This window comes from Haliotis asinina, chromosome 11 (genome assembly GCF_037392515.1).
Source record: "Haliotis asinina isolate JCU_RB_2024 chromosome 11, JCU_Hal_asi_v2, whole genome shotgun sequence".
NCBI classification, from domain to species: domain Eukaryota; kingdom Metazoa; phylum Mollusca; class Gastropoda; order Lepetellida; family Haliotidae; genus Haliotis; species Haliotis asinina.
In genome coordinates this window covers 1,974,844-2,002,503 of record NC_090290.1, presented here as the reverse complement: position 1 = coordinate 2,002,503, position 27,660 = coordinate 1,974,844, and the positions used below count along the sequence as shown (strand labels likewise).

General features: G+C 38.7%; 2 protein-coding genes across 2 annotated transcripts; both read right to left on the bottom strand.

Moving 5' to 3' along the window:
* Positions 1–350: 350 nt before the first annotated feature.
* LOC137255587 (uncharacterized) lies at positions 351–3,611 on the bottom strand. Its single transcript, XM_067793013.1, has 6 exons — positions 3,544–3,611; positions 2,403–2,631; positions 1,856–1,883; positions 1,129–1,329; positions 819–937; positions 351–614 (listed from the first exon to the last, which is right to left on the bottom strand). The coding sequence occupies exons 2-6, from the start codon at positions 2,589–2,591 to the stop codon at positions 483–485; spliced, it is 669 nt and encodes a 222-aa protein (XP_067649114.1). The 5' UTR covers positions 2,592–2,631; positions 3,544–3,611; the 3' UTR covers positions 351–482.
* A 12,141-nt stretch (positions 3,612–15,752) lies between these two features.
* On the bottom strand, positions 15,753–27,586 carry LOC137256157 (cyclin-dependent kinase 5). Its single transcript, XM_067793862.1, has 11 exons — positions 27,493–27,586; positions 26,562–26,650; positions 26,274–26,341; positions 22,861–22,978; positions 21,502–21,597; positions 21,251–21,325; positions 20,298–20,394; positions 19,830–19,899; positions 19,443–19,503; positions 18,800–18,880; positions 15,753–18,068 (listed from the first exon to the last, which is right to left on the bottom strand). The coding sequence occupies exons 1-11, from the start codon at positions 27,527–27,529 to the stop codon at positions 17,970–17,972; spliced, it is 891 nt and encodes a 296-aa protein (XP_067649963.1). The 5' UTR covers positions 27,530–27,586; the 3' UTR covers positions 15,753–17,969.
* Positions 27,587–27,660: the final 74 nt, after the last annotated feature.

The following is a 27,660-nucleotide window of genomic DNA, read 5'->3' as shown; positions in this document are numbered from 1 at the left end:
TTCCGAAAATGCAAATATTCCATTAAGTAAGCTCTGGGCGAGAATAACGCTCACAGTTAAATCTGCGACCATGAATTTACATTTGATGCCTAGAAGACAAATTAAAATGTTTGTTTTGCCACTCATGTTTTGGACCTGTAATGTTTTGTGTGTGCCTCAGACACTGTCCCTCAGAGTGGCATATATAGTGCCACTTACAGACGACAAATATCCTCACAAACTGTATAAAAATGTGTGCCGTTTATAATTATTGTGTGTAAGATTTAGTTATATGTTGTGAAATGTGACTTATTGACTTATTGTTGTGAAGTTATATGTGCAATATCACAAATGATAGATCACAGAACAGATGCTGTTGTCTGCTTTATTGAAGTCAAGGTATTACAGAATTAACAGAACAGTAGTGTTGAGCCTCCAGAATCACTGAAGAAGTCAATGTACGTCTGGTATCGTTTTGTGGATGATTAGAATGCCCTACAGTTTCAGTTACACTGTCCTGTGTAATAATCCAGGTTTTGGACTTGGGTGATTTCAGATTCAAAGTTCCCCGGAGCATGCAGAACGTCTTCTATCGCTTCAACAGTCGATGGTTTGAGTGGAGCAAAATACATCAGCTGAAAACAAAAATGTATTGTCAACACTCAGTGATCAAGTATCATTTTCACAAGAAACATTTAGCCCCAAATATACATTGAAATATTTCGGTCGTATGTGTGCACTTTGCATGCAGTAATCGGGACGACATATCCACATCTAAATGCCTCCTACAAATACATCAAAGTAATCCACAAAACAACGAGAGGTGTGAAGAGTTTTACCTGTACAGGGTATTCTGCCAGAGTTCTGAAACATGCCCCTTTCTGACCGGAATTAAGGATGTCAATGTCCTTCTCGAATGTCCACCTCATCTTAAGGTTGTACTCAACTGTGGATAGATCTGAAAAGGAGATGATGATGATATATATATATATATATATATATATATATATTACATGTTGTGACAGGTCTATGCTCTTGGGTATTAACCATACTAGATATAAAGTGGTCAACAGCTGAACAAAGAGGTGTGACACCTGCCATTGTAAATGACTCCTACGTCTCCGTACCAGGTTACAGAAAGAGACACACCTTTCAGGGGAAATGTTTTCAAGTCAATCATAAGTCTCTCGTCCCCAAAAGACGTTGCCCACTTGTCCTTTGGAATGTCGACGCCGAGTTCCTTGGCGAAGTCACTACAGTGGTAGAGCGCCTGAGAGCTGTACTCATATCCACTGCTTGACAGATATTGTGTCAGCTGGTTCCACCTGCAGGCTTTCTCGACGTCAAGAACTGAAAATTGTATAACAGACAAGTTATGAAAGTCACAACAGTGTGCTCGGTGTATTTGCTCTTTCGATGTACATCAACACTCAGTTTTGAGTGACAAAAAACAATGAAAACTGTGGCAGCGCAAATTGTTCGTAAATACGTAAATAAATATATCTACACGCAAATCTTCAGATAACAGAATACAACATCCACCACTCGCCATTAGAAAATCCAAAATTAATATCATTGTGTCCGTCTAGAATTCACTGGAATATGAAGAAGCATGTTAATTATATCTTGTAATGCTATGTTGATCTAAACTAATGTATCACAAACTTCATCTAAGCATTACAGTTAGTGGATCGAACCAAATACATTTTCGGAAAATGCAGCAAATATGCCTGAATCTATCGTACCTTTAAAATCATTTAAAATTAATTATGAATTTGTAAATTATGGGACTTTATTAGGTTCCCTAAAACATACATATAGGCGTAATATATAGGTATGAAGAAAGGGTACATATGTCATTGAATAGATGACTCACCTAGAACTACCCTCGAGTTCCCAAGCTCCTTCCGAACCAAAAACAAATAAATAGTAGATGTTCATATTGAACAAATAATGAGACTTATATATATGTGATATCGAAGGTAAGCAACAATATTAAAGATCTGCCCTAAAATAACAAGCAAAAATCCCTCTCTTCGTAACAGTATTTACTTTGAATATGAATGTTAGCATTACGAATTTAAGCGTTTAATGTCGTAGTAAGCAACATGACAGCGCCAGTCTGTAAATAATCGAGTCTGGACAAGACATCCCAGTGTTGAACATCATGTGCATCGATCTACGCAATTTGGATATGGCATGTGTCAAGCAAGTCAGCGAGTAAGACCACCAAGATCAGTTCTAACTGAGATCCTTGTAGCTTACTTGAACCATGTTTAAATACTTTGTTATCCCATCAAGGAGTCCCTTGTTCGTTTTAGAAATTATGAACAACCAGTTGAGGACGTTTCACAAAACTTAAAGGAGAATAGAACTCTAATGAAATGTATTACGGAACAACAGGTGGAAACAATTTCACAAACCTTGAAGGAGAACAGAACACTGATGTTAGTTAGACTCTTCACAGTTTCCTTAATTGACAGTATGTCTGAAGCTTCGTCCCTTCCTTCCTTGGGTGGTAGAGAGATGTCCACCCTGTATACGAGAGCATCTCTTTCACCTTTAGTGCCGAGAACCGACAAGGTGATGAGACCGAAGACGAACAAGAGCATCGTGACAAAGTAGTTATTTCCCAGCGTCGAATGGTGGACTCTGAAATAAGTGAACTCTAGCACCAGACTTTTTCGAACAAGACCAACGGTGAGAATTTAATGCAAAATCTTTTTAAAATCACTTGACTTCGAAATGGTTTATATGCACTGTATTGGAAATGGCTATTTGTTCAGGGTGGAATTTCAAATGTAGTGCGGAGTGGTGGAAAAAAATGGGATCTGTATTCCGACGTTTTAAGCATGAACATGGTACGAATTTTACACAAAATTAATTCAGAAATGAAAAACATTAATTTCCTAACGAATAGAAATTTGTTTGGAGATTTGTTCGAGATAGTGCATTACATCAATAATGAGAGTAGCATTCGCTAAGTGTCTATCTTTGTTGACATTTTCACTTTTGTGCAGCAGATCTGAGACACTATTGAGTTCATCTGTTTCATTTTTATTTCATTTAATGCCTAAACATATATCCTTGTAATACCTACCACTACAGATGTTTGGAACGTTTTCAGTTTTGGTTCCCCGAAATGAGGTGATTGTTCTCACTCTCATGAAAATCCGATATATTACTTCGTATATACATTTTCTGTGCGCGAAAACTAGAACACATACGTCAGGTGAAGGTTTGGTCAAATTTCTAAATCCAATTGTAACCAACAAAGTCGAATTTTGCGAAAATATGATGCCGTGCTTTCAATCGTTAGGGCTACTCTAAGCTGCATCCTCATACTGATATAAAACGTCAATATATGCATGCAATTGTAACTACAAAGTCAGTAGTCCTCGCTGCCACCACCGTCAGTTCAATAAACTGCTACCGACATTGAAACCGAATTATACCTCAGTCAAATTAGGACTTTTTCTAAAGAAGATGGTTCAGTGAGGTCTTTGGTTCTTTGACATGCACACTGTGATATCAGAATAAGAGCATGTTTACGAAAGTAATTACCTTATTCTGCGTGTCAGTGCCCAGAGCTGTATGTTGGCCAAAGATGTGAAGATGACAGCTTATATACTAAATGCCTTGATGTAAATGTGTAATTTAATATACACAATGGCTATTGTGCAGAGGGATGGACAATGCTGTTTAATGAAGTGTTTTACTAAGAATATTGTGTTTCGCAATTTCGGGTTCAGTGCGATCAGACGTTGCTAATCATACTAGGTAAGCTACATAGAAGACACCAAACATACATCCAATCGTGATATGTCTGTTTCGCATCAAGTTTTCGCGACAGATGACTGTGTAGAGGTAAAGTAAAAGCTTGTGCTTTGTTGATCATCGATTCAAAAGTCAGTTTGTTGGTTTGTTGCTCATGTATTATACATGTGTGGTTGTTTAAGCAATTTACTACGCCATTTGAACGTCAAACAAGGGGCACCCATGAAGAGCCACCTCCTCGTGGTGGGTGCTGGGTAACGCTAAGTGCTCTTCTCCCGTGTGGACCCGGGACAGAATGTGTCCACAGCACCCCATTGCTTGACGTAAGAGGTGACTAAATTGGGCAACCTGTTTGCCGTGGGTTGCGTCCCGTGTCGGTGGAGGACGGGATCCTGGTGGTTGAGGGCAGTTGGGCTTTTAACTGCGTTCCATTTGCCCAACACACCACTTCGGCCCTTACTTCACCTAGACGGGTGGTTGAATGGGCCCGATTCAACCAATCGGCTGGTCATGCCAAGCCCTGTGCATGGACTGTGTCTGTGTCATTGCACAATTTTGACATTTGGAATTGTTTTGAAATTCGGTCTTGGCACTACTGTTGATTTGTAACTTTTTTATTCTGAATTATGATCGTATGAACTTTGCCTAGAGTCTTATGCCAGAAGGCGATGGCTCATGGGCCAATCTGGTGGATTAGTTATTTTTAATTCTTCCGCGAGAGTATATCATCTGAGTATCCTTGGTGCTGCAAGTCGGAGACCCACTTGCATTCAGCATTGTCCTTGTGATACTCCGTGGTGGGTGGGGAGCTCAGATGATGAAATCTAACTAACTAAACATGGCTTACGAAACTCCTCAAAAAAAGAGCAAACGTCAACTTGATACTGATCCCATTGAAACTGACCACAGACTGCCCAACTCAATTGATTACTGGCCACGTTTTCTTGTTGTTGAGACTATTGACAAGACCCCTTTAAAGTTGAATCCTTTTGCCGTAGCTAAAGGTATACAAGGCATCGCTGGTGATGTTAAAAACATTAGGCGATTACGTTCCGGTGCCCTTCTGGTTGAGTGTGCAAAAAGACAACAAGCCACCAATCTTATGAGTACAAAATCTTTTGTCGATATTCCAGTTACGATCTCGGCTCACAAAACACTTAACACGAGCAAAGGAATTGTCAGGGACCGTGAACGTTTGTTTGCTGACATGTCGGAACTTGACATCGCCTCAGAGATGAAGGAGCAAGGTGTCCTTTTTGTCAAACGTTTTACAACCCGTAGAAATGATGCTACTGTCAACACAAATACATATTTGTTTTCTTTCTCTTCTCCAAATGTTCCAAAATCATTGAAAGCAGGATACTGTAACATCAACGTTGAAATGTACATTCCAAACCCTCTTCGATGTTTCAAATGCCAAAAGTTCGGCCATGGGGTTAATTACTGCACATTGTCTGTTGTTTTTGCTCACTGTGGTGAAAAGACACATACAACGGAAGATTGTGACAGTAACGTTAAGAAATGTACAAACTGCACTGGTGCCCATTCATCGTTTTCCAAAGAATGTCCTGTCTGGAAGTATCACATGGAAATCAACAAACTAAAATTTACCCGAAACATTAGTTTTGCAGATGCCAAAAAACTGGTCCAAAGTTCTGAACCTAAAGAAAGCTATGCTTCCATTACTAAAACATCGTCGGAAGCAAGTACAAAATCAACCGCAAGCTGTCAAACTGACTTGACTTGGATAACATCAGAAGCTCCTCTGATTTTTTCACCTGCAATATCCACTCAAACGCCAGAGTCACTTTCGTCTCAGATCCAATCAGTAGAATCCTCTGATCATGATTCTTCTCAATCAACTCCAAAATCTTCAGAAGCTGTTAAAACTAAACCTAAAAGGCCAGATCCTATGAAAAGACTAAGTGGCAGAGCTCCTAAAGGGTCACTGAACAAAATACAATTGTTTAACAAATATAGGTCTCTCGAGGACATGGACGTTTCTAAAAACGTCCATTCTAGGGCACATAGCTTGTCGCCCTCCAAAAAAGTGCGGGGTAGATCCCCAATAAATCCCCCCAAAAGATAGTTTATTCTAATAATTTTGTACAGTGGAACTGCAGAGGATTGAGGACTAGTTTACATGAATTACAGCTATTAGTCCAAGATTTTTCACCTTCAGCGTTATGTCTCCAAGAGACATATTTAAAACAAACAGATATATTTGACCTTCGTCATTTTAATGCATATCATTGTTTTTCCCCTCAGGGTGATAAGGCCACTGGCGGATCATCCATTCTAGTCAGACAAAACGTTATTCAAAGCCCTTTTTCACTAAATACTAATATGCAGGCTGTTGCTGTGAGAATTACTTTACATGTAGCGTTTACTCTATGCTCACTCTATATTTCGCCGTCTTCGACGTTTGCCAAAACTGATATGCAAGCTCTATATGACCAACTCCCGAAACCCTGTATTATAATGGGAGATTTAAATGGGCACAACCCACTCTGGGGTAGTGTAAATATAAACACTAAAGGGAAATTGTTGGAGGACTTTTGTTCTGACAATGATTTATGTATTTATAATGATGGTTCCAGCACATATTTACATCCTGGTACAGGGACCTATTCTGCTCTCGACTTGTCATTGACAAATTCTGAACTACTAAATGAATTCGAATGGTCAGTCCACGATGACCTATGTGGAAGTGACCATTTTCCTACTGTATTAAAAGCTGTAACTCCATCCGATGTTCCTCCATCATCAAGACGAAATTTTAAAAAGGCTAACTGGGCTTTATATGAAACACTGTGTATGGAGAAACTTACACCGGAAAGTTTTATTGACGTTACCGACGCTATTAGATGCTTTTCTGATGAACTGAATTCCATAGCTGATAAATGTATACCAAAGTCCTCTGTAGTTCCACACATAAGAAAACCATGGTTCAACGATGAATGCAAACAAGCTAGGAAGGCAAGGAAAAAAGCAGAACATTATTTCCGTCGCCATCCTATGGTGCATAATTTAAATAAATTTAAGATTTTAAATGCTAAAGCACGGCGTACTTTTAAACAGAACAAACGCCAATCTTGGCAAAATTATGTATCCAAAATAAATTCTCGGACACCTATGTCCAAGGTATGGAACATGGTCCAGAAAATCAAAGGTAAAGGTACTACATCTACTGTCCATCATCTTAAACATGGAGATCAACTGCTTACTGATAAATCAGATATTGCTAATAAACTAGGTGAAACCCTTGCTAAACATTCTTCCTCTTCAAATTATGTACCAAAATTCCAGCAATATCAAAAACAAGAAGAAAAAAACTATTAATTTCAATTCTGATAATGGGGAAGATTATAATGAAACGTTTTCTCTTCATGAACTCCATACTGCTCTTGATCAAGCTCATGACACTGCTACAGGAGCTGATAACATACATTATCAACTCCTGAAACATTTACCAGAATCCTGCCTAGAAACTCTCCTGAATATTTTTGATCATATTTGGACATCGGGTGACTTTCCTCCCTCATGGCGTGACGCCATAGTAGTACCAATACCTAAACCTGGACGTGATCATACGGATCCATCCAATTATCGTCCGATTTCATTAACTAGCTGTGTTTGCAAGACCATGGAACGCATGATAAATAATCGACTTGTTTGGTACTTGGAAACAAATAATCTCATAACAGATATACAATGTGGTTTCGGTAAAAACAGAAGTACTGTTGATCACCTCGTGCGACTGGAACCATTTGTTAAAAACGCACTAATAAACAACCAACCCGCTGTGTCTATCTTTTTTGATCTTGAGAAGGCATATGACACTACTTGGAAATATGGCATTTTAAGAGATTTACATGACTTCGGGTTCCGAGGTCGTTTGCCTAAATTTATTGCCAACTTTTTAAATAACAGACAATTTCAGGTCCGTGTGGGTTCTACCCTGTCTGATCATTACAATCAGGATCAGGGTGTTCCACAAGGCAGTATTTTTACTGTCACACTTTTTAGCATAAAGATAAACAGTTTATCAAAAGTTTTAAACGATTCAATTGATGGATCGTTATTTGTGGATGATTTTAATATTTCTTGTCGTGGGAAAAATATGCATACCATTAAACGACAATTGCAGTTGTGTTTAAACAAGATAAATAAATGGTGTCTTGAAAACGGCTTTAAATTTTCGAAATCCAACCCTAACTGCATACATTTTTGTCGTAAATACAAACCACATAAAGACCCTGATCTGTCTCTAGATGGCACACCAATTAAAGTTGTGAAGGAAGCTAAGTTCTTGGGTCTCATTTTTGACTCACACTTAACGTTTTTACCTCATATTAAATCACTCAAAACTAAATGCCTGAAAGCACTTGACTTGTTGAAAGTGGTTTCAAATTCTAAATGGGGAGGGGATCAAGCTACTCTTCTCCATCTATATCGATCTCTCGTGCGTTCGAAACTCGATTATGGCTCCATTGTATATGGTGGAGCCTGCAAAAGCAACTTAAAACTATTAGATTCAGTCCATCATCAAGGTCTAAGACTTTGTCTTGGCTCCTTTAGAACTTCACCTGTTGACAGCCTGTATGTCGAGGCTGACGAACCAATGTCTTGAGCAGCGACGTATAAAATTAGCTTTACAGTATGTAACAAAACTATATTCAAATGAGTCCAACCCTGCATATAACTGTGTTTTCAATCCCCTGTATGAGGATTTATACAATAAGAAATCTTCTCTTGTTCCGCCTCTTGGTTTAAGAATAAAACCACTTATTTCTGCTGCCAGCATTGAGCTGGAAAACATAGCTCCTTTCCGTCTTCTTTCTTCTCCTCCTTGGCAGTTGGTTAGGCCACAAGTTGACCTAACATTAACGACTTTTAAAAAAATCAGAAACGAATGAATTACAGTATAAACAAGAATATAATCAATTAAAACATAAATATAACAATTATATATCCTTATTTACAGATGGGTCCAAGGATGGTGGCGCAGTGGCTTGTGTCACTGTCATTGGATCCAGAACAATATCTTCTAGATTACCAGATAATAGTTCTATTTTTACAGCTGAAGCTAACACCATATTCACAGCTCTTAAATATATTCAAAGACACCCTAAACGTAAACAATATATAATCTTAAGAATGAAGATTTTTTTATGGATATCAACTTCTTCATGTGAGAACACAACGTTTCGGAGTTAATGCTTACTCCTTCATCAGGTGATTGAGAAAGGGGGTACAGAGGTGTATTTATATGTACAGGTAAAACAATAACAAAGTAACAAGTGGAATGAGTTAACGAAAGCTGGAAGCCAGTATAAACAAGCACTGATAGGAAGCCGATAGTTATGATAACAATGATGGAAGCCAATGGTAATGCATTACAGTTGATTGGATATGTTTACATAACACAGATACGGGGTAAGGACGATGTACATGATTGGGGATAAGGATGGAAGCCAATGGTGATACATTACGCATGATAGGATGATGTACATAACACACGATAGGGGGTGAGCATGTTTACATGAGGGTTGATGATGTACAAACACAAGTAGGTAAGGATGTACTCGGGTAGACTGGCTATACATGAATACATAGATAGAATGTACACAGATAGATGAGATTAATTTATCAATAAGTCCCAAGCACTTGGTAGGTACACTCCTTGGTCGCGGTTGATGGCTGGTTTCTGTCTCCGGATCTCGATGGCCTCTTGCAGTTTCCTTAGGCGCCAGTTGTTGTTGTTGGTAGATAGTATCCTAGTGTCCTCCCATCGAATTGAGTGTCCAGGGTTCTCGAGAATGTGTTCAGAGATGGCCGATTTCTGGTCGAGTTTGCTGACTGAGGTCTGATGTTCCAGACCAATCAACACCAGAATGAAGGTCTGATGTTCCAGACCAATCAACACCAGAATGAAGGAACATCAGACCTCAGTCAGCAAACTCGACTGATGTATTTTCACTTCTAAATGACATTCAAAGAATTAATATATAATCTGTTCAGATTCTCTTTCATGTCTTCAGGCGATTAAAAATGTGTCATGTAAACATCCACTTTTAATTGATATTACTGAAATGTATAATAATCTTGCTACTGGCCAATACGACATCGTCTTCTGTTGGTTACCCAGCCACATAGGCATTTCTGGTAACACAATGGCCGATCTTGCTGCCAAGGCAGCACTCAACAAATCTGTGACACCGCTTCTTATTCCCTACAGTGATTACAAAACCACCATTAGATCTTATATCCGTGATCTGATGCAAAAGAAGTGGGACACCCAAGTGGGTATAAATAAATTACATGAGATAAAACCTTACATTGGTTATACCCACTTGGGTTGTCAGTCCAGATTTGAAGAGGTCATACTGCGACTATGTCGTATTGGCCACACTAGATATACTCATGCATACCTGTTGCAAGGTGAAGATCCTCCATTTTGCTTCCCTTGTGATGAGAGAGTCACGGTCAAGCATATTCTGCTTGACTGTGTTGAATTCTCCATCACAAGGGATAAGTATTTTACAGTAAAAACAATGAAGGATCTTTTTACCAATGTTAATTCTCATTTTATTATAGGTTTTTTTAAAGAAATTGATTTTTTGGTTGAATTTTGAATAATATGTTTCTGTAAATAGATGTATTTTAATGATTGGTAGTTTGAATTAGTAACTTGAATTGTTGCTGGCTGTACCCTCAAAGGGGGTTGAAGTATTGTAAAATTACCCTGAGAGGGTACGTAAGTCCACAAACATTCACAGTAAATTTAAGTCTACCAGGTTTTGAATCGTAGTATTCATGTTCTTTTAATTTTGGCTAACATTTCGTACAATCGCCAGCAGCTGAGGGGATGATGTAAATCCAACTAGGGTCCATGTAGGTAGCAAAGGTACTGTAAGTCCCCATGGTCCCTAGTGTGTTGTTGGCGATCTATAGTATGTTTTTATATTGTATTGTCTAAATAGTGCTATTAGTTTTAACTTTCCATGCTAGTTTTAATTAAAATTGTGATATTCTAGTTGTTTTACTGTCCTTCGTTGACAGATTTTTCCACATGTATATATTTAATTCAAATGTTCTCGTCACGATATGGCTGAGATATTGCCGATGTGACGTAAAATATTAACTCACTCACTCACTCAAACAAGGCTTCAGGAACCGGTAAATCCTCGGATATGGAATAATCGGACGTTTGCGGCGGCATCAGTGAGGAGAAGAAGTAAACTGTAAATATCACAATCCTGTATGATTAAACATGACTTAAGTACACATAAAGAAAGTCTTTCCTCGTTTTCAAGTAGCCATAATAACTGGAAAGGTGGTAGTGGTACCGCGTAGATAGAATTTCTTTGACTTAGTACGATAAGATCAACGATTTGCTATCTGAAGTTTATTGAGCAATCCTGGAGCGCATCGCTGATAAAATACCGCCATTGTTAAATTTGAGAGGTAGGATGTTTGGGAACAAAGGAGGCATCATTAGCACCAAGGGGCTCTATTACTTCTATTTCTCTCTTTGTATTTACAACTAAGAATGTCATAATGACAAAACAAGGCAATTTGACCAAGAGCAGGACAATTACCACAGAGGTATTGTCACGGACAAATGTTGCTCGATCCTGGTAGCAAGACACAGACTGCCAGGAAAAACGACAAGCAGCTGCGACTGACTACAGAAACAAAATGTGAGTAGACATGCTACGCAGTGAAGCCCACAACACCCAGACTTTAAGAAATGCGTTATATTCATGTGTACATGAAAAGTATCGTTGGGAGTTTATTTGTTAGTGCTCAATTTATAACAATTGTATTTTGATAGTGTCTGGCCTTAAATATTTTAGATTAATGTGCAAGATTTATAATGAATAGCCATGTCAAACTCAATAAATGTGGTAAAGTAACTGAATTTTTGCCAGCTTGGTAATTGTCCTGGGTTGCAATTGTCCCGGATGGCAACTGTCCCAGACAAAACTTCACAAACACCGAAAATCAGCTACTGCTTAATAATTATAAAACAGTCTATTCCTTTGATTAACTGACGGGAATTATAGAAAAATCGCCTCCTTCTTCATATTCCGATATAACGACTGAATGTGATAAAACACATTCCACAAGATCACAAGAAGGGCGGTGGGGTAGCCGAGTGGGCAAAGCGTTTGTTAGTCACAACGGAGACCTGGCTCCGATTTCACACATAGGTACAATGTCTTTAACACAGGTTCTTTTCTGAAAAGAAATTGATTTCATGACTAAATTTTGATTATTATGTTCTGTAGATGGTTGCATTTTCATGATTTTGGGTTGAATTTCGAATAATTTCGAATAATATGTTTCTGTAAATAGATGTATTTTGATGACTGGTAGTTTGAATTAGTAACTTGAATTGTTGGTGGCTGCACCCTCAAAGGGGATTGAATTATTGTAAAATTATTGTGCTCCTGAGAGGGTACATAAGTCCCAAAATATTCCACTGTTTTTAATCGTAGTATATGTGCATTTTTAATTTGTGACTGGATGTGACTAAATAGCTAACATCTGAAGGGATGGTGTAAATCCAGCAAGGGCCCATGCAGGAAGCAAAGGTAATGTAAGTTCCCATGGTCCCTAGTAAGGTGATTTACCTTCAGTTGTTGGCAGTCCACAGCCTGTTTTTATATTGTATTGCCCGAATAGTGATATTAGTTTTAACTTTTCACGCTAGTTTTAATTCCATTTGTGATATTCTAGTTGTTTTACTGTCCTTCGTTGACAGGTTTTTATGATATACATAAATTCCATTTCAGTGTTAAATGTTCTCGTCAGGATATGGCTGAAATATTGCCTATGTGACGTTAAATATTAACTCACTCACTCACGGTGTAAAACTCCCTGACTCACTCAGTTATGATAAGTCACCATTCCTTATTCTACCGGTTCAAGCATTTGTGTTTACATTTACTCGTGAAGTACGATCAATTAACATCTACATTCACAAAGATTCAAAGGGCGTCTTACGACTTTTGTATCAACATTCTTTGATCAGGTTTTCAATAAGACTTACTGCAGTCACCTAGTAATTTTAGGTACACGTGTTGAAGACATTTTAATTGCCTTTCTTTAAAAAATTTTGTGCCACATTTTATGCTATGTTCAGTCTCTGTTGTCTATTATATATTCATAAGAATGTCTTTACGATATGGTCAGCACAATTTGGGTGACTACAGTAAGAAAGGACAATCAACATTTAGCTACAGAAGACCACCGTCGCATATAAGTGGATTAAATATTTTCTAACTTCAAAATACTGTCAGTAATTTTCAAATTTAACGTTTCCGTAGTTAGACATATGTTAACCAGTGCCTAGGTCCTCGATGTTTGTGCGTGGATTAATCCCACAATGTACACACTCGGAGCCGGTTAAAAGGGTTTTGTTAGTTGAAAAGATTAAATTATTCAGTATTCATTCTAGATAGTTACATTTGTGTGATGAAGCAAAATTTTATGATTTCTGAGCGTTAATTGTGTTGTATGAATTGATGTGTGTCTAATTTGAAGGTGTCAAATTAAATATGTCTACGGATGGTTTTTCTCGGAGATTACTGATGCGAATGAAAATGTTCGATTGATCGTGGTTGGGAAACTTGACTCCAAGTGAGTATTATTAGTGCTGAATGTGTGAAACATTCATGATCCCATCCATCACTTATACTCAAGCGAGGTATGCAAAATAGGTATTGAAATATTGTCACATACTGAGTGAGGACGCCTCATTTAACACACGGGACTTAAGTGATAATGAGTTTGAGTGTGAATGCGAATTATATCACCTACTTTGTCATTTTGATACAAGTTCTTCATGGCAGTTACTGAAGTGCCACACATAAAACTGGTTGCTGAAGTCCAATTCTAATACGGATCTTCACAGGTGTGTTTAAAGAAGTGCTGAGGACAACTCTCTCACTTAACTGTGCTGGTGTAATTGGTAGTAAAGAATGTGAAGTTGTTTGTTAGAGGTTTAATAGGCTATTTAACAATGCTGTCATGAAAGGGTTTCACATATCAGAGAAATCGGATCGTTGACCTCGGTAAATGCAAGCAGCAGAGGCACTGTAAATCCCCATGGCCGCTAGTATGGTGATATGGTGGTCTACCTTCAGTTCTTGGCGATCTATAGTCAATTTTTACTTTGCATTGTCTGAAAGAGTTTTCTTCTTTTAAAGCTCATGGTAGCTAGGTTTAACTTTTTTCGTGATACTCTGGTTGTTTTACACTCCGCCGATGACTCTTTTTAACTACTTATATTTATTGTTAATGCTTGTGACGATAAATCTTAACTCACTCACTAGTATGTATGTACAACATTTCTTGTCACTATATGGCTAAAATTATGCAGAGGTGACGTTAAATTCTTCTTCAATAAATGATGAATCAGCCACCGAAAGAAAAGATTGCTGGAATTTTGGTGACTAAAACGTCGCTCGGTCTCAGTAACAGAAACATTCTTAGGTCATGAAAAATTGTGACAAAAATACTGAAAATGAACATCCTCTGTCTTGTAAAAAAATTGATATTAAATGTCAAATACACCAATCGTGACATGTAAATGTTGATCGATAACGGTGTATCCTGACTCTGAGACGACTATTTCTTGTTTTAATCTCCACATCACCGGGCACAAGGCAGGGAAACAACAAGTGTCGTTTTTTCAAAATCTTTTTATATATCGACTCACCAACCTTTTCATCTTGGTTATATGTTAGAGTATACCCCAAGCCTTATCCTAAAGCATTTTGACGGTGTCCCTTTTTGATGAAAGCCCAATATTTGTTAAATTAACAGAGGAAGCAAATTACAAAATCACTCACGACAATTCACTCCAATCGTCACTTGTTTAAAATATACACTGTCAATATTCAGATATGTCGTAAAGTTTAATACAGTCCACTGTGACAACACAAACGTTATTTAGTTTCTTAGCTCGAAAAAAAGTTAAAAGTGAACGAGAAGAAAACATTCACCATTGACTTTGCGTTAAATCGCGGACGTGTGAGGCTGCACACGTTTGATATTGTATAAGCTGGTGATGAAAATCAGAGATGGTATCAGAAATCTGCAGAGGTAGCTTGCCTAAAGTTAGTTGTGAGTGAGTTTGTGAGTGCTTGCACGTGATCAATGTAAGGAAAACGAAGGCATCTTCAAATAATGACATCAAGTTAATATCACACTGCATTAAACTTCATTTTCAAATTGGTATCTTTGTCATAAAGATTTTACAAAGTCTTACTCACAGGGTGCGATAAATTTGAACAGAGCCTTTGAAAGGAGCCTTGATTTGTGCTCACATACATTCAACATCATTTGTGAGTATGGAAAGTATGAATGTAAAAATCGCGTTTTAATGACTTCAAAGTCCACCATCAACACTTCGCCATCACTTCGTACATATCTGTCCTTATCCTTTGAGATCAAACTTCAGTTGAAGTAAACACACGGACTAGTTCACGTCATTCCTGCCACATACACTATCACTTTCAAGCTGGGAGACTAAGCTGACTCCACAACCCAGCTGACTATCCACAGTTACTTCACTGTTGTTTAACACCCACTCAGCAATATTCCAGCTATATGGCGATGGTCTATAAACAATCAAGCCTGGACCAGACAATCCAGTGATCAACAGTATGAGCATTAGATCTAAGAAATGATATGAATATGACATTATGTCAACCTGACTATGCAAATGATCACCAGCATAAACATACATCTAAGCAATACGATGGATGTGACAATGTGTGTCTCTCACACAATCAAGTGATCAATAGCACAAGCATCGATTTATGCAAAATGAAGGATGCGATGGCATGTGAGGGCCAAGTGAGTGAGTGACCACCTGGTCCAGCGAGTCACCTGTTAGAGCAAGCATGGGCTACAGAAGACTACTTCTAACTGGAAACTCCACAGGTCCTTTTATCCATGAATCAAAACAAACACCATCCTTCACATCGCATGTTTATCATACAATAATACAATACAACTGACAAACATCCACTGTGTACAGGTATATCAAATGTACAACATCACATCTCAGTTTCATGTCTATCCACATACACAATAAGAGGAACACAAACCTTCACTCAGTCCAGATATTATACAACTTCTGACCAACATTCATGAAAAGTATGTTTGAAACATAAAAAAAGATAAGAATAAATATAATAGCCACAAAACTTGTTCTTTCTTCAAAAGAAATCTCTGCTTAAAGTAGAATTGAATGAGGAAATCTGACTGTATTTAAAGAGCATGTATTTATGAATCATTACCAAACAGTGATGATGCTACATGTTTGTGAAGAGGTGAATGCATCTTCCCAGAAGGCTGGCATCTATCTCAAACACGTGCAAAGGCAACTGATCACTGAAAATACCTACTGGAACACATGGTAAAAGCCGAATACAGAAACTTGCCTCAGAGAGGCAATTTCTGTTCCTGCATGCTGTTTCACAAATTTCTTTTGTTTTAAAAGTTGGATATAAACACTGTATTTTTTGTACCTTTTTATCACACATATTTTTTCAATAATGAACAAAATTTCATTTAATTATTTCCAGTGACAATACAGAGGTTCCAATGTACAGCAACTTCCAATCTTCTGGTCCAAAGTCTGCCTTGAACATGGCTTTGGGACAACAGTCTCTCTTTCACAAATACAACAAACATAACAAAAATTTCAGTTTTATGTCACAATAAATAACATTCAACAGTGAAACCTGGCTACCTCAACTTCATCTTTGCTTGAGATGGGTTTAATGTCAATCAACAGTTATGTTTGCCAAATGGCAATACATGCCATGTTCAGCTTCTGCGTTATCTGTGTAAGAACTGCTGCCTTGATCTTCAAATAACACAAAGCATTATTTGTACAAGGCGAAACTTCATGAAATACTTCATTAAAATGACCAAGTTATTTCGTGGGCTGGCTTCAAGAGGTTTTTTGAAAACACACAGTGACTTAATTAACATCTACTCACTGCAATGCTATGTCATTTCGACATATACTGTAGAATTATTCATGATTGAATATCTCAATCTTATATCAAAGGATGCCTTGGGAGACAGACCATTCTGACACACATTGCGAAACATGGACCTATGTTCCTAATCGTAGCCAGGCAACCTGCCTACCTCCCCTCTCACTTAGTAAAACCAAGAATCTTGATTGTTTCAGTATCTCACACCTCTTGTGTGATCCATACTGCCTCAATATAAAAACAAGGGACTGATAATGGGATTTCGAAAAAGAGTTTTTCTGTTGATTTATTACATATTTTTGATTCAAAACAATCAATATTCATTTATTTCTAATAGCATGTGGTGACTAGACACCTGAAAATGGTCAATGAAAATTGAAAATAATAGTGAGCACTGAACATGATGAAACATCCATCCACTACAAAACACTAACACATAAATACATTGAACACAGTGAATCATTCCAATTGATAAATTGTTTTTTTTGCTCAAAAGAGAATCATCTTTCCAGGTCTGCTTCAAGATTTCAGTAAAATGTTAAATGTAGGAAGCCTTCTTCGGTTTAGGCTTTTCTGAAGGAGCTCTAAAAGCTCACTCACTCACTCACTCACTCACTAAAACAATCACTCAAACAGTCATTCACCCATATACTCACCCACAGGCACTCACTGTGATTCACTCACTCACTTACTGAACTGTGCCACTTGGCATGAAAGTCAATCTGTCAAGGTCAAAGATACTCAGCACTCACTCAGCTGAGACTGAACACACTGCTATGCTGCTAACAGACCAATGATCACGGCCACAGCCATTAAGTCATCCCAATGAACAGCAGATCCTGTCACATTTTGGGAATGCCATTCTGTGCAGAGATTCACGCTCTGTGCCATCTCTTAGCCATCCCTTCCAAAAGATTATGTAGTGTAAATTGTGCGTTTCATTATTTGTCAGTAATTAGGAAACAAGTGAAACCTCATCTATTACAACTGATATGTTTATCATACATGGTACGAGTCCCTCTCATTACCCTACCACGAGCAAAGTCACACAACATCACATGTGAGTAGCATAAGGAAATCGCCCCATTATTCCATGAGGAATCCAATTGCAGAGAATTCATCCCTGTATTCCAATTGAAACACTGATGTTCATCTGTTATTAACTACAAACGACACAGTCAATGTTCATCCCTGTTTGATGGCTGGGCTCAGATCGGCGAAGTAGCTGTGTAGAAGGCCTTCCTCGGCAGATATCCGGCCAGCCGGGTTGCACACCAGCAGACACTGTGGACAAATCAAAATGGTTAACCCTGTCAATCTATAATACATGTATGTGTTTCTTGAAACTAATATCAAATCATTGGTAGTTTTACCGATGACCCCCATAACAATGAGTGAGTATACAAAAGAAAATCATGCCAAGAATATTTTACTCAGAATTCCAGAAATACCAAAAGGCACCATTACACCACCAGATCTATCTATGTGCCTAGTTTAGTGAAGAAACATTGAATGGTTTTAGAGTTCTGCTCTGAAGTAGAGTACTTCCAATAATTTCAGCCTAAGTCAAACTTGTTGCCATGGAAATGCCAAAGATATATTATTCACAGTTCCAAAACTATCAAAAGGTACCAGCACACCACTAGACCAATCTATGTGCCAGGTATGGTGAAGAAATAGGGAATGGTTTTAGAGTTCTGCTCCAGAAAAGAGCACTACCACCTATTTCAGTTGAAGTCAACCTTGTTGCCATGGAAATGTCAAAAAATAAGCCTAGCTTGGTGAAGAAATGTTGAACGTTTTAAAGTTCTGCTCTGGAAAAGATATATGTGCATGGACAGACGCACTGCGGTGGATAATAATTAATTTTCAAATTAAGAATGTGTAGACACATTTAAGGATGCTTCTTAGTGATCATCATGTGGACCTTGTTTTACATTCCAAAAACAGGTGGACAATGTTGGTAGTCTCTGACACAGTGAGGAAAGGCTGACTGAAGTGATTTACTAACTTACCTGTAAAAGGTCACGGCCTTTAGCATTCAGTTTGGGGACGACTTGTTGCCACGTGGTGGAGACATGATACATTGGGAAGGGCTGCAAGAATACAAGGTTTAGTTTACACAGAGTAAAACTATACAATACTCCATTCCTTACACAGGCAATAATAATACAGCGCTCCATTTCCTGTGAGTTACTGTCAGGGAATAATGCCAGTTATGTAGAAGAATTTTTCTTCAAACCTAGGTTATTCATTTTCATTCATTTTCAGTATAACAAGCAATGAGGTTATTCACAATGGTACAAAGTTTAATTTGAAGTAATTGTATCTCAAATCTGCATGGTGTCTGTCAGTACATGACAACATGCATGACAGGACATCAGGGTAACTTGTCACAAACAAAACTAACCATTACTACTCTTACCTTACATTTGTCAACTCTTATCGGTCAATAGCCAAAGACTACGAAACAATGCAGGCAGATCTGCCCAGGTGTATGAACTGTACACCCATCTGGACCCATACTAGGAACTGTCAGCAGACGTGCAATGCAATTGTTGTTTACTAGTTAAATCCCTATCATATAACTGTTATCTCTCTATCTTATCCGTATCATATCCCTATTGTTTCTGTATCAATTTCCTATAATTTCCCTACTCTGTAGTTAGGCAGCTGGGTCATCTGTGGCCATGTTTCTTCTGTTGGTGTTCCCAGTAATCTAGGTCAAGGTCAAGGATTGCATATTCCACAACATGTCACATTCAGCAGACTACAATGTACTATGGACCTATCAGAGACATTTTCAGTTACACACTGAACACGCTAGGCAAATGCTTCTTATATGTACTATTAATTAATAATCATAACCCTCCTACATAAGATACAATTCACAGTGTAAGATAATTAAAGCTACATATTCCACTCAGAGTGACGTGCAGTCAGAGGCATCAAATCCACAGACTTCCCTTAGTTTCAGTAGGTTTATCTCCCAACTGTAACAGAATGCTTTCTCTTTTGCAAACCATCTTTCTGTCATAAGGATACTTGAAGATCCTCTTCAGTTGATCTTCGTCATCATTTCCCGGAAACAGTGGCCGACCTGCATTAGCCAACTCTGAAAACCAGTGATACTGATTGTATGAATCTGCCAGCTTCACAAATGCAGTCATATAAGAAATATCCTTGCAATTCTAAATGCAAACAGTAGAAGATGATATCTGTCATAGAAAGGAGTGAAGCTGGGAACATGAGGAGAAAGTTTCTTGAAATAATGTCTTCACAAAAACATAGAAATACTGAAACATAATATATAACAAGAGGAAAACTCTATCTGCAGAAGACAGTATTGACAAACAGCAGTTTATCTTATTTCACAGAACAGTGAAATGTTCATGAAGGCTCTATTCATAACAGAGGACTTTTTTCTGGATCATGCTGTCAGACAAACAGTGCACAGGGTCAAAGTTTCTGACAACTTCCACATAAGTGACCATCAGCACCAAATCTACTGACCTGCAAAAATACATCCCGCAGACCACATGTCGATTGATGTTGAATACATCTTGGCCCCGAATAGTACATCTGGTGGACGGTACCACAAGGTGACAACCTGGAGTTGACCAATGAGAGAATCAGTTTGAACCCATCAGTCAGTGGATAGGTCAGAACAGTGTGCGAAGACAACAGATGAAATGACAGCAGAGTTCAATGAATGCTGGTGTGTTGTTTAAAACCATGCTCAGCAATATTCCAGCTATGTGGCAGCCGTTAGTAAATAATCAAATCTGGACCAGATAATCCAGTGATCAACATCATGAGCATCAAATTACACATCTTGCATACAATGCCATGTGTCAACCAAGTCAGCAAGCCTGGATCTTCATTGGTTGTAATGAGAGATGGGGTAAAGAAGTTTAACACTGTGTTAAAGATAACTGCATTTATAAGATCTAAATAAACCTGTTCTTGATGAGTACACTAGGATCTCCACTTGCTTGCTCATTGCTTAATGTTCCAGCTATGTTCTTCTGAATGTTAACCAGTGATTGATATTAAAGTTGGTTTGTTGCTTAACGCTGCTCTCTGCAATTTTCCAGTAATGTGATGGTGGTTTGTCAATAATCCAGATAATCCAATGATCAACAGCATGAGCACGAATCTACAGAATTCAGAAACGATGACATATGTCAACCAAGTCAGCAAGCCTGACCATCTGATTCCGTAAGTCACCTCTTACAATTGGCATTGGTTACTTAAGACCAATTCTAATCCCAATCTTCACGGGTGCAGTTGAGATAAGATGACATGCATCAACCAAGACAGCTAGTTGGACCGTAAATCCCATTAATCATTTCTTGTGACAACCATGGGTTCTTGAAGACCATCTCTAACCCTGATATCTCTTGCTGTTAGACACGCAATATTTAGTGAAGGAGTAGCTACTGTATACTGAAGACTGGTCCTACCTCTGCTGAGTAGAATCGAACTGGAATTCCAAATGCTCTTGCCAAACCAAAATCTGCCAACTTCAGCTCCCCATTCTGAGGAATAAAATAACAAGTTAAATCCAACCAGATGATGTGATACTGACGGACAACCTGTATATATATTTGCATAGAAACCCTGCAACTAAACTGAAAATTCATTTGTAATATACAAGTCAGTTTGTTCCTGACAAAATGACTGTAAATGGTAGCAACCACTGAATGTGCTTCACCTTGTTGATGAGCAGGTTCTGAGGTTTGAGATCTCGATGGAGGACGTTGTTGCTGTGACAGAAGGCCAGGCCTCGCAGCAGCTGGTACATGAATGACTGAAAACAGCCAATAAACCAGATGTAGGATGTCATAACAAAGTCAGCAACATGTTTCATCACCTTCAAGGATTCATAAATTTCAATTATGGATTTCAACTCTTTTTATAGTGTAAACATGACATTTATATATTAGTGTGCATAAGTTTACAGAACCTTAATCAATACTTAAGCAAAAACTGGACGTGGACACCAAAAATGACCCCATGGAACCATCTTGGGAATTCAACCCAGTGTTTTGGACTGACAAGTGACTACCACCCCTTCTGATATGTAACTTGTGTAAAACAAATGACCGATTCATTAGTGAAGGATGTGGTCGAAAATGTCAAAATTAATTTTGCACATGGAACTGGTTCAAGGCCTTAAAGCCAAGAAAGAAGTGAGCAGGACAAAATACTTGAGAATGCTATCCATTTTAAAAGTTAGTTGAAGTCTGGTCATGTACATATATGATAAAATCCTTCAGTGCTCTAAAAATTGAACAGAAGCCCCTCAATATCTTACAAATAAAGTTCACCCTCCAATAGTTTAGGAGAATTGTGAATGCACATGATCAGATATAAACACACTCTTGTAACTCCATCAGGTACAAATAAATTAAACCCCTGTTATCTGTTCTCCTGCATACTGGGTACACATTAACTCATTACATAGTTTGAATGTGACTTTGTTTCTGAATGGATAAGGAAGGTGAAATTTGTGAGACAACTTCTGTATCAACAGTTCAGACATATCCTTGCTTTTCTCCTCAATTATGGGGAAAAGCAAGAAATGATCTGGGATTAAGATATCACAAGGGTGAAATACTTGAGCATATTTGACTGTTGACAAGGATCACACAGTATAGTGACAATGCAAGAAAACCTCAGCCAATAATCATACACCAAGAGTTGTATCGCTGAAGGGTGGAGTTTACAAAACAGACACAGAACATGAAGATCCTCTTTCAGTTACTATTAATATATAGAGCTCTGTTACTTTAAGACTGTCCAGTTGTTTAAATGTCAGGGGAGTCGAGTACGTGACATATCTGCACCTGTTAAAGGGCATCACAGAATCAGTAAATTCAGCGAAAAATCCTCAAACTGTTAATATTCCCCAGTTCATATCATAAGAAAAAAAACTATGACTCTGTTCACTTGACTTTATTTTACTGGTGGCAGGACCTATAAACATTTTATCATTACTGCATTGAGTACAAACTTATGTGAGGACAATAGATTTAAAATCCCAAAATGAATCTACACTAAATATCAGTACCTTGACTGTGTCCGGATCAATCTCCCCATTACAGCTGTCAAAGTATTTCTTCAAGTCTTGGTCACAGTACTCAAACACCAGCGTCAGCTTCTTCTCACTGTGTAGGACATCATGTAATCTGCAACATACAGATGACACCTTACTGCTCACTGTGTAGGACATCATGTAATCTGCAACATATAGATGACACCTTACTGCTCACTGTGTAGGACATCATGTAATCTGCAACATACAGATGACACCTTACTGCTCACTGTGTAGGACATCATGTAATCTGCACACAGATGACACCTTACTGCCCACTGCTTTGTGTTCGGGTTTTGAAATTAGAAGATCCAGCTTAGATTTGCTCTTGAACAACCCATGCTTCTTGTAAGAAGCAGCAAGTCAGGCTTGCTAAACTGGTTGATGTAACTCATAGTATCCCAACTGTGTAGATGTTTACCCTTAATTTCAGTTGCTGGATTGTTTGATCATAGGCCACGGTTATCTCCCTTGGTAACATTTACAGGTTCATCATCACAACTTACACATCAAACACAGCAACTCCAGAGAAGTCAGTTAATACAAATGTATTGCCAAACATCATTCATAATGTTAAACCATGATATCTGGTTTGTGATCAGGGTTTTACATGAAGCAGAAAAGTACATAAAGTATGCACAAACATGGAGAACAGGCACAGAAAAATATCTGCATTGTGTTAGCAGGATATTATATATTATTATTATTATTATTATATTATTATTATTATTATTATTATTATATAATATTCACTGTACCAAATTCTTGACATGTCAATACATGACACCATTCACTTTACGGGCAGGTCATCTTTCCTGTAAAAACCTGTGAAATAGGCAAGTGGAGGTACACTTGACCCTAGCGTATGTCAAGGTGAAATCCAGTATGCCATTTTCATCTCACAAATACTCCCCAATGAACTTTAAGCAAGAGCATACAACATTGGTTGAGATGAAGTGCATATTTGAGCTTCCAGGTTTATATTTCAGTGCATATGGCAATGGGTACATGGAGGCTGCCATCTTGTAATCTTTTGAAAAGAATGCAATTTTTATGATAAAATTGATATTTTATACTTATCCAGACTCTGATTTGCTTATCTCCCCTTCCCTCTGAATGGTCGAAGGAAACTTGGATCCCTTCAAATTCGCTAGAAGTAACTGTACAATCACTCACCTTAGCCTCTCCCTTTCCATCCAAAACCGACCATGTGACCACCCACATGGTAAACCTCATTCTCTTCACGAGAATCACCTCCACACACGCCTGCATTGAGTGAAAGGGGAAGGTTGGGAGGGATTCATCTCATGAGTCAGGATAAGTATAAACTATTAATCTTATCATAAAAATTACATATTTTTCCTCATCCTGACTCATGCTTATTTGCTTATATAGTGCGGCGGAAAAGGCGGCGGGTCAACCACCTCCAGGATTCCCTGTTAGATTGTACAGGTATCAGTGTTCGCTTATACACCCTCTAGGAATTCTTCTCACAGCTGCATATTGAGTCTTTGTTGCATCTGACAGGGGACCACCTTCTTATACTGAGCATGAGAAGTAATCTTTGCAGATTTTGTGGATTTAGATGTATCTACGTAGAGATGATGATTATACACAAGCACTTTCAAATAAGTTCCGCCGCAAACATTCTATCTCAGCAACCATCACAACAGGTATTGCTTCAGATGTTGTGGTAGGTTGAGGTTCTGAGTATTGTCAAGATGTTTTATCAGGAAATGCTGTAACTGTCTTAACTGCAGTCTTCCTCTGCTTGTAAAATCCTGCGCCAATATCAGTAAACCTAACAGATGCTGGTATGCTCTGAGGTTTAATGGCTTGTTGACAGCTTCTGGTATTGATGATAGTATGTTCTTACATCTGTGGCTTTTTGACATGTCTGATGTAAGTGTTCTCTTTTTAAGTGTGAAATAATCCTATGTTCTCAGTCATCACCATGTTGTCACCAAAAATAAGAGTGAACCTCGATCTGCCAGAGAACCTGAAGAATAATGGGCTCTCCAACAACCAGGTAGCACACTGACAGCCATAAGGGGACAAGGCTACAATGTGGAGGATGTTGATGCCATGGAAGACTTCCTGGGTGAGGATGACATACTGTCAGTATTGGACTTCCAAATTAATGAGAAATGGCATGCCCCCCTACCATCAGCATGGGGCAACAGGTGAGGGTTCATAGTGGACAGAGGTAGCTAACCCAGATGGGTTACCCTGGGGGACTGAAAGCAAGAGCTCTGATAGCAGGGACTATACCCTGGCAGAGGTCAGAGTGGGGGGCGGCAGCCTTACATGGTTTGCGAATGTACTATGTGAAGAACTCAAAGGGATGACGGTGAAAATGATGGAGGCCATGGAGGGACTGAACCAGAGAAGTGAAGAGAATGCAACACAAACGATAGAGACCATGTAAGGACCATACCAGAGTGGTGAAAGGAAAATTCTGGAGGGTATTGAACAGAAGAGTTCCCAATGGAACCAAAAGAACCTAGCTAGAAATGAGGACAGTATGGCACATATGTCAACCATTGCCAGGTCACAGAAAAGATCAGAAGTTACTTTGGAAAGGGTGACTACACAGCCCCAGACCCCCTTTCTATGGTACTGTCAGAGTCGTGTATGCCAGGGATGGCTCATATCACTGGAGCAATTACAATGCACTCTGAAGTGAGGGGGATAGTCAGGCTGGACAGGCGCCCCTAACTCCAACTCTGCCTCAGAGCAAGACCAACAGCTGCGGAGGGATGCTCGGTCGCAAGATGTCCACATGAAGACCAATGCAGATCACACAGGTGCAAACGTGCAGCGCCGAGTGATAAATGAATGGAATGCTAGAAGGTTGGTCTCAGCCACACCATCAGGAGTGGCACCGGGGTCAAGAGTGTGCATGCCCAACCGGGATTCGAGGTTAGGGCAGGCATTGTAGGATGAGAGGCTCGGGGACATGACAGAACCTCTACAGGATGAACTTGGCCAATGAAATAAGAGGCGTGAACCCCGACGCAGGATACAACACCACCAAGATGATGAATCAAGGCATGCATAGGGGACGGTGGAACCAGGGACCTCGCCCAGTGGATCAGGCAAGGCCTCGCATAACCTCATCCTTACTTAAACTTATATACTTAGCTACGATGGGAAGGAGGCATGGGCACCATTCAGGCTCAAATTTGAAAAGCTGGCAGAGAGGGAGGGATGGTCAGATGAAGACAAGCTCTTCTGACTGTGTTGTTGTGTGCGAGGAGAGGCAAGTGCCTTCTTTACCACTTGCCAGTTGAGGGATCCTTTCATGTCATAATCATATGGTCAAAAGCTTGAAAAGTAGAATACATGACTGTTTTAATTCACACACTCTGTTATTAACATCTACCCACCTCACAATATTCTTGTGCTTCAGCTCTTTCAGCAGGCAGATTTCCCGCAAAGCTGAACTTGGAACACCCTGTGCAAAAAAAGTACCAAATTTTCTTGAGCTCTTATACTGATCGTAAAACAACTGTACTTATTTTCATTTTATCTAGATACTCTTTGTTAAACATAATTTTTGGTCTGGTTGCCATTATTTATTTTGGAATTGAGTCGTTGTTATGTAGAGTCTATTAGTGATGCCAATGGTGTACTAAAGAGATGCAGTGATATCAATGAACTGATCTGAGGCTAACCTCATCATCATCATCAAGACGAACTCTCTTCAAGGCAACTATTTCATGGGTTTCTCTGTTCTTTGCTTTGAAAACTGTTCCATATGTTCCTGAAAAGAAGGAAATTGCTGCATGGATTTTACAAACAAATCCTGCATCACCACTATATATGATATGTATCATGATATCCATGTCACAATTTCATATGTATCATGATACCAATTTCTGCTGCATTACTGCACAGGCTATAGTAGCAGCAAGCAAAACCTCAAGGTACTCACAGGAGTCACACTCACAACAGATTCATCATCCATGAACATTGATGGAGTATATGTATATTCTTCTGGGTATGAAAAATAACCCCATCCATTAAAATAGTGTGTAATGTTAGTCATTACTAACAATTAATTTGACAGTCAGTCACCTCAAGGGAGAGTCAGAATACCCCTATTTGTTTTAAATGGTGTAATATATTCTTTGAAGACACATTTTTCATAAAACATAATATACCAATATTAATATACCACTGTTATGCCACTTATTTGATAACTGAATTACAAAAATAAAGGTTTGTATAATATGCTTTTGTAAAAGCTAAAAATGCGTAGCTTTTGCCAATAACTAGGCGCGACCGTAATGAGGCGTAGCATACAAGTACAGCCTACAGGCAGGTTTTGGAGTGCGATTTCTTTTATGAAACACTTTTCACACTATTCATAAGTTGTAGATATTCTGACAGAAGGCAGCAATCTGCCCACATTTTAAGCAAGAGATCTTTTCCAGTGGCAACAGAGAACATTTCAAGATGCTGTTAATGTCCGACTTCCACTTCGCGTTTGACGTCTGGTGTCAGCAGGTGCTTGTGCTTCCACAAAAGTCCGGATCAGCTGATCAACAAAGACTGAAACGTCTTTGATTTCAAGAAGCAATCTGAATAAATATGATAACGAACCTTCTCCAATTTTCTCGAGCTTCTCATATTTTTGCATTGTATTTGACGACGACCTCTCTTACGCGAGATTTCCGGAAGCAACAAACCGGAACTAGCCCTTTACAAAATAGAAATTAGTGGTAACATTGAGCCGGGGGCATTTTACACAAAGTTCTCATACCAGGATAC

Excerpts from the sequence above, each read along its gene's own strand:
- LOC137255587 (XM_067793013.1), bottom strand. The coding sequence starts at position 2,591 with ATGCTCTTGTTCGTCTTCGGTCTCATCACCTTGTCGGTTCTCGGCACT. Across the intron at positions 1,330-1,855 it reads GAACTCGAGGGTAGTTCTAG|TTCTTGACGTCGAGAAAGCC; the intron begins GTGAGTCATCTA and ends TACAATTTTCAG. Across the intron at positions 938-1,128 it reads GAAAACATTTCCCCTGAAAG|ATCTATCCACAGTTGAGTAC; the intron begins GTGTGTCTCTTT and ends TCTCCTTTTCAG.
- LOC137256157 (XM_067793862.1), bottom strand. The coding sequence starts at position 27,529 with ATGCAAAAATATGAGAAGCTCGAGAAAATTGGAGAAG. Across the intron at positions 22,979-26,273 it reads AAGCACAAGAATATTGTGAG|ATTACATGATGTCCTACACA; the intron begins GTGGGTAGATGT and ends TGTATGTTGCAG. Across the intron at positions 20,395-21,250 it reads TTCGATTCTACTCAGCAGAG|GTTGTCACCTTGTGGTACCG; the intron begins GTAGGACCAGTC and ends GGTCAACTCCAG.